At 54.2% G+C, this 7,605-nt stretch overlaps 1 protein-coding gene across 1 annotated transcript; it reads left to right on the top strand.

The window, feature by feature from the left end:
- Positions 1 to 1,721: 1,721 nt before the first annotated feature.
- Positions 1,722 to 3,764, top strand: ColSpa_12742 (general negative regulator of transcription subunit 3; the record flags this gene model as incomplete). The annotated part of the gene is given in 4 exon segments (XM_049278954.1): positions 1,722 to 1,976; positions 2,038 to 2,574; positions 2,592 to 3,652; positions 3,704 to 3,764. The coding sequence occupies 4 exon segments, from the start codon at positions 1,722 to 1,724 to the stop codon at positions 3,762 to 3,764; spliced, it is 1,914 nt and encodes a 637-aa protein (XP_049134911.1).
- Between the last annotated feature and the right edge of the window lie 3,841 nt (positions 3,765 to 7,605).

Here is a 7,605-nt window from a genome sequence, read left to right as displayed (position 1 = left end):
AAACCGGACCGTCGTTGGTCGAAGAAACGGCCATCATGGCCTGGAAACGCCCGTCCTTGACCTTGTCCGCCGCATAGTTGTCTTGCACTTTTTGTAGGAAGTAGTGATAGAGCTTCTTGGCGTCTTCAGCCCCCGCGCTGAGACGGAAGTCGGGCTTGTTCTTGACAATCTTGGCGAATAGTGTGAACTGAGATACTGTATTGAATGTTAGAAACACCAGCCTCACGCTCGAGGGACAGCACTTGAGGTACCGCAAAGGACTTCGCCGTCGATATCCTGGACGGTCTTCTTCCACTGAGACAGAATTAGAGGCGGGGGAGGTTAAGGATGGGGTATAAGCAAACGCACCCTGCCGCCGGCCTCATCATCCCACATCTTGAGCTTCAACACTTTGGCTGCGAGATCCTCGGCGTCTTTCTCGGTGTCACCAGGGGCTACAGCAGCGAGGACGAGAACGCCCTTCCCTATTGACGAAATGACCTCATTTTCCACCGTCACTGAGGCGGACAGAACACGCTGGATAATGGCTGGTACAGGAGAAAAAAAGTGTGTGAATACAGCAACGACAAGCGCAAACGTGAGAGAGCCTCACCTTTCATTCTCTGAACAGCGTACCTGCGTTCCTGCAGGAAAACCTCTGGGTACTGGATATCAGGAGGCTGGCTGGTTTCAGGGCCAAGCTGATCCGGCTCTTCAGACGTGGAGTGGTTGACCGGACCGTGAGTCTGTTCAAGCAGACACCTGGACGGAGTAAGAGGCAAAACACCAACGAAGCAGCTAATTGCGCCGAGGTGTCAATGTCGTCTGAAAACTCTGGGAAGCCGCCAACCGAGCGTGCAGAAGCAAGCAAGCAAACAGATAGCAAAGTAGCCTCAGGAGCAGAGGCAGGTTGGCAACAGTAGTACTATGGGTGTGATCAAACAGGGGATGTCAATTACCCAGGTTGGTTGGTTGGTTGGTTGGTTCGTTCGTTCATTAATAGCACAGAATGAGATATACGCTGCAGGTGTTGCCCTGGTGGTGGTGCCTGCGACTTGATTTCAGGCTGGTGGCCGGTCTCGCATCCCTGAACGTGACGGAGACTGGCAGCTGGCAAGGCTGGGCTAAACAGTGGTCCGTGTCATCATCTGTCGTGACACCATGTAGCCGGGACCTTCCTCAGTTAAGAGAAATAATGACATGTATATTCTACTCCTGTTTATCCTGTCAATAAAAGCAACAATTGGGACAAAAAACACTCCTACGCTATCCAGAGACCTTCTTGTGACTTTGGGGCTGTTTCGGCGCTTCCAAACCCCCATATAAGAGTTATTTCTGTTATTTATAAACTTCCTTCATGCTCTCTTACTAGCAAAATGTGGGTAGCCTAAACCTTCACTTTGGGCACAGCAGCGATCCTCCAGCTCTTTCTTCTCCATGTGTAGAACCTCAACCCATTCAAACGCCTCACTGTCGGCAAGCAAACTTGAATCGCGCAACCAACGAACGCCGGTAAACACGGCGCAGCAGTCGTCACACCTGAGGGACAAATAATCCCCACCATCCCCCTCCATCGCGCGCCCATCGACCCTTTCGACGGCCGTCTGCTACACGAACACAGCTCTGAGTCGAAAACCATCATCAATCACCACACCTGACACACCCGACACACCCACCCCGTCGGTATCGAGACACGTAACCGGGCCTAGTCTTTCCATCAGTCCGATACACAAGCAGACAAAATGGCGGCACGAAAACTGCAACAAGAAGTTGACAAGTGCTTCAAGAAGGTGGCGGAAGGCGTTGCCGAGTTTGAAGCCATCTACGAAAAGATTGAGCAGTCCAACAACATCTCTCAAAAGGAAAAGCTGGAGGACAATCTCAAGCGCGAAATCAAGAAGCTCCAGAGGCTACGCGATCAGATCAAGACATGGGCGGCAAGCAACGACATCAAGGACAAGGCTCCTTTACTGGAGCACCGCCGACTGATCGAAACGGTTGGTTCACTTACCCTGCTTGCAAGCTCCTCCCCCGCGGTTCTGCTAACCCACCTGGCAGCAAATGGAGAAATTCAAGGCAGTCGAGAAGGCTATGAAGACCAAGGCATACTCCAAGGAAGGGTTGGCCTCTTCAGCGAAGCTCGACCCCCAAGAACAAGCAAAGGCGGAAGCAAGCGATTTTCTCAACAACATGGTCGACGAGCTGGAGCAACAAATCGAGACTTTGGAGGCCGAAGCCGAGGCGATACAAGCAACCATGAAGAAGGGCAAGAGCCAGACTGCCAAGGCAGAACGAATGGCCGAGATTGAGCGCATCATCGAGCGGCATAAATGGCACCAGGGCAAGCTCGAGCTTATTCGGAGGTCTTTAGAGAATGGCGGAGTCGACACGGATCAGGTCACCGATCTCGAGGAGACAATTCGATACTATGTCTCGGATGGCATGAACGACGATTTCATCGAGGACGAAGAGATGTACGAAGAGCTGAACCTGGACGAGGAGGAGGGCGTGTACGGTGTTCCCCAGGATGGCGACAAGGGTTCGTCGCAAGACACCCAATCTTTGGCGGAAGAACCCACGCCGGAGCCCGAAATCGTCAAACCCCCCCGAAGCCAAAGGCGGTCGCGGAAGCATCTGCATCAGGGCGGAAGTCTAGCGCGCAGTCCAAGTCCCCTCTACCCGCGTTGGCAACTTTACATACGCCATTACAGACCATCAGTAGCAATGGCGCGGCAAATGGACCGACTATGAAGCCAGCGTCCGTCCCCGCAAGACCTGCCGAGGGCCTCAAATACGCATCTGCGGCAGCTGCGGCGGCGGCATCAGATAAGATCGGCATTTCTCCCTTGCCGCCTCCACCAGGCGCTGCTCCCATCACGTCAGGAACTCCGGCCACGCAATCGAAAAGCAGCACAGCAGGCTCTCCGGCAGCGACGCCGGCACACCCTGTTGCGGCCAAAGACCCCGAACCTAAACAGGCTGCAGCACCCTCGAGCAGCGCAAGCGAAACCCCGGCGACGAGTGCGAAGCCGACACCGGCTCAAACCAAGGCGGAGAAACGTGCGCTCAAGAACCAGGCCGCGGCGGAGGCATCAGCGGCAGCCAAGGGTGAGCCTCCAGAAGCAGATGACCAATTGCTTGACGTACTAACGGTTTCAGCATCTCAAACAAACGGTAGTGCAAACGGGGTCAGGGCCGCTGTAGACGAAGAGGATGAGGAATCGATATACCATCTCCCTTCGTCCCTACAAGACCTTGTCGAGTCTTTCGAGGCATCTCGTAAGCGGCCAGCGCCATTCTCGTCGCCTTCAACGCAACGCATGCTTCAGGCTAGCCAGGCCATGTGCCCTGACATCATGGACACGGACGTGCCCAGGACTTACCGTCCCGAGCTGCGTTTGAACTCAACCGGTGTGGGCTTTCCTCAGGAGCCGCTCGTCCTATTCGACGACCCACGACTATACTCCAGGATCGACCCCGACACACTCTTCTACGTCTTTTACTACAAGCAGGGTACGCCCCAGCAATATTTGGCTGCTAAGGCACTCAAGGACCAGAGCTGGAGATTTCACAAGCAATACCAAACCTGGTTTCAGCGCCATGAAGAGCCGAAGAACATCACCGAGGAATTTGAGCAGGGCACATACCGCTTCTTCGACTACGAGAGCACTTGGTAAGTTACCGCCTGATGAGAATTGAATTCAACGACTAACGGAATATGCAGGATGAACCGCAGAAAGGCGGACTTCAAGTTTGCATACAAATTCCTGGAGGACGATGTATGAATAGGCGGCAAGGGTCACAGGGTTTCATGCCAGGCGTAGCCTCGGATTGGGATGGGGGGCCTCGAACCATCGGTATCGAGAGGAACGGCGTTGCCTCGTTTTTGCGGAAACATACCGCCAGGGTCCATCTGGCTTATCTTTGTTGAAGTACACTGACTATTGACTGGCTATGAAAGGGGAGGCGGAAGGCCGCCTCGATTCGACATTTTGCACATGATGACAGCCCATTCACAGCCCATGTGACCACAGATGAGCATATTTGGCGCAGCCAAGGCCATACACCCCGTCGTGACATCTTCGGTCATGGCTACTGGAAGCAAACTTGGCTCTGGCTCCTTTCAGGTGGTCATGTTCAATTGCCAGGCGGGGTGATTACAGTGCATATCAATGACGGCCTCTTCCCCCGGGGACCAGGGTTGAGACTCGGCCGAAATTTAGCTGAGACGAACTCCGGGCTCCCCGTCTATTGCCCCGTTATGGATCCATTATCTGCGTGACAAGGACCACAGCCGCCTGCGGGTGGGTTGGCGAGCTACTCCCCGGCGATCTACACCGAATGGCTCGTTCATCCGGAACGACGGACTGGGTTGTGGACGCACCGGTGGACGTTCCGAGTGGCTCGAATGAATAATCGAGGCTGAGGCATTAATGGCGAGGCTATCTTGGGTTGGGTTACAGTGAAGCTGTTCGACGGAACACATAGGCGTTGTCATCCTGCATTCGATCAACTCCGCCACTGTTCATATCACAACTCGGGCGTAGAGGGACTTGACTGCGAGTTCACATGAGGCGAACTCACTGTACGAACCCGGGCGGGCCAAGGGGAGTCAGTGGTGTTGAGGGACCGACAGATGTAAGATGCAGGGAAGAGCAGACGTAAGGCAGTCGTCAGCCCAGTAAGGTTGCAAAAATTCTTGCCCACCTTGTCGTTGTCATAAGGCGGGTTAATTCGAGGAAGTGGATGAGCATGAGGTACGCGGTAGGCAAGAAGAAGGTCGTGGGGCTTGAAACGAAACGCAGCGCAGCAGGCCCAGGTCATCACGCAGCACGCTTGCCTTTTTGAGTTAAGCGATGGAACTTTTCTAGAAGGTCAGTAGGATCCACCTTGACCCACCAAGTACACCTGCTAAACTGCCAACATTCACTTCGTGCCTTCCCAAGCTGGCCAGTTCCCAGGGTACCCAGCAGTCAGGCACATTGGACGAGGGGATTGTCCGGATGATGACCTTGTCTGAACTTCGTTTTGGCCACCCACAAGGCATCATTGCGAACCACGACCTCGTTAGAACCCACCTCGACATTGTCAAACTACAAGAAACTGCACCAATTCCGTATTCTTTTTTTCCCAGAAAATGGCTCGTCCGAACAATGTCCCCATCAGGATGGGTCCGTCTCTATGTGCACATGGTTTGCGCCTTTTTTTTTTTTTTTTTTTTTTTTTGGATGATCCAACAGGCAGACGAGCAACCTCTCCGATTTGCTTGACCGAGTTAACCTGCACCGCCTGTCAGCCCGGAGATCAAACACGCTGCCGCCGCCCCGCGTTCTCTCCAGAATACGGCAGGAATCGGACCTATCCGGGTCCTACATTGTTCTTTTGGTGGTGGTTATTTTTGCGCGCATAGAACTAAGCGTCTATGCGGTATGCCTAAGGGCATCTGACCCGAGGTGCCATTTGCGCGAGAAACCAGACAACCCTCTGCACATCTCACTCTCTCTTGCAATCGACAGTCACCGTTTCCGTTGCCGTCACCGCCAGTGCCACTCCTATCCACATCGGCACGGCCTGCCGGTGTGTGCGAGGAAAAAAGACAGCGGAACCTCAATTCGCCGTTGGCTTTCAATCTGTCGACCTGGGTCTCAAGCTGTTCAGGTGGGCAACATGCACCTCTGCGGCGGACCCGGCGGATTGGCCCCCGATGGAATTCCCAAGCTGACAGTCAATGGTTACACTGGACTCGTAACTGTGCTGCGCATCCCAGCACCCAAGCACAGCATAGCATTTCAGCGTCTCGTCTGCCGCCTCTCATGGAAGCGTCAACCGAGGTACAATAGTACCCAAACCCCCCAGAAGGGAAAATGCCAAGAGGAGGGCCGTGCAACAAGTCCCCATTCCACAATTGCCCCCTCCCCTGGTGATGGTGTACCTTGCTTGCTACAGTATCCATGTGGTATGGCTTCACCTGCCTTATTACGAATGGTCCAGTAAGGGCTTCATGATTTGCGGTACCATTATTCCTTGGCTGATTCCACTCTAGCATTTGGTCCCTGCACAAGAACAAGGACTAAGACTGCAACCGTTCACGCGCCCACTAGTGTGGCAGTGCGGGGCCAGGCAACGAGATATCCTTCCATTCAAGCCTCTGACCTCCGCGATTCCGATCTTCAGTCTGTCTCGACAGCCGCATCGCATTCCTGCCCAGTCCGCCCCGAGCGCTACTGCTGCCGCCACTGGCATGCCGGTGAGCGATAATCTGGCGCCGTGCCGTGACATGCCTTGTCCCTGTCCCCTTCACTGCTCACTGGCCATCTTTCGAACCCCTTGCCTAGGTCTTGCGTTGGATACGGTAACCTACTACCTCGTGTCCCTAATTCCGGGTTCCTGACGATGCCGTACTTACAACCAACCGACCGCCAGAAACCTTTCTGTAGTGGCCCTTTCCCTGCCCCAGTTTATCTTTTGGGTCTGCTAGACGTGTCTTTGGTCGTTCAGGTACCTTTGCCAATAGGGTCCAACCAAGGTCACTCAGCGCTGACTGCCCAGCCGGAACTGATCCCCCCCTTGAGACTCAAAGCCCACGGCCGTTGAGCAAACCCCCTCATACAGTATGCACCGCGCAATCGATCCCGGCCAGCCCTGCTGAGTGATAGGTTGGCATATCGTCATGGGAGTATCTGGCGGGTCTTGGGCTGGCCTGATTTGGATCTTGCCAGTCTGTCGACTTCTCAGTCACAAGTTATGCATGCCCTTCGGCTCGAATCCATTGACTGGGTGGCTGGCGACTTCTAAGCCCCCTTCTAGAAGCATGTCACTCACCGAGGACTGCCTTTTGTACGTACAATTTGGTGGAGAACCCCCAGCACTTGCAGTTGTTTTCTCGCTTCGCGCCGCCTGGGCACAGGCAACTCTATCCTATCTTCACCCTCCGCGGCAATGGGCCGGGGGGCTGAAGTCGCCTTGAGACGCTTGGTATGCCCGCCCTTTTGAGGCTCCCCATGGCCAAGACCGTCTTACGGAGACGAAGCCATGTGCTGGTGGGCAACCATGACCCGATTCCACCAGCAACTTGTGTATCTGTGCCGCTTGACGTATCTGTGCCGCCCTTATTCCTCCAAGGCGGTGAACTTGGCTTTGCCTCGTCCCGCTCATACTTGAACCATCCACTTCCCACTCCATTCCGTGAACTCTGAGTTTGGTAATCATTTCCATCACTCTACCTGTTCCATATTCTAGTGTCCTATCCTACCCTTTAAAGACTACCTGCTCGACTTCTCACGAAGGGGCTTCCACTCCTTTCCGGACCTTGATACACACAATACATCGTTCTGCCTATCACTCAACCGCAATTAAGCTTGCTTCATGGGAAACTGCTTGTGAGCTACGATCTCGTGTGTCTGAACTCAGGCCCCCACGGCACAAATAGCGACATTTGATTTGTGTAAGTTGTTGCATTTTCTTGGCTCCCGACGGCAGTCTCTACCACTGCTTACCCTCAGTCAATCCGTCGTTCCCGCCCCCGTCCTCGCGAGGCCACCCTTCCCTTTACTGAACTGCTATCCAGAAGCCGGGATACAAAACGGTTTAGACAGCACGACAGTTTGACTCGTTTCGTCAGAAAAA

The sequence above is a fragment of the Colletotrichum spaethianum genome (assembly GCF_022836535.1).
Source record: "Colletotrichum spaethianum MAFF 239500 DNA, contig71, whole genome shotgun sequence".
Classification (NCBI taxonomy): Eukaryota; Fungi; Ascomycota; class Sordariomycetes; order Glomerellales; family Glomerellaceae; genus Colletotrichum; species Colletotrichum spaethianum.
Note: the sequence above shows the minus strand (reverse complement) of the source record. Positions and strands in the feature narration are given on the sequence as shown.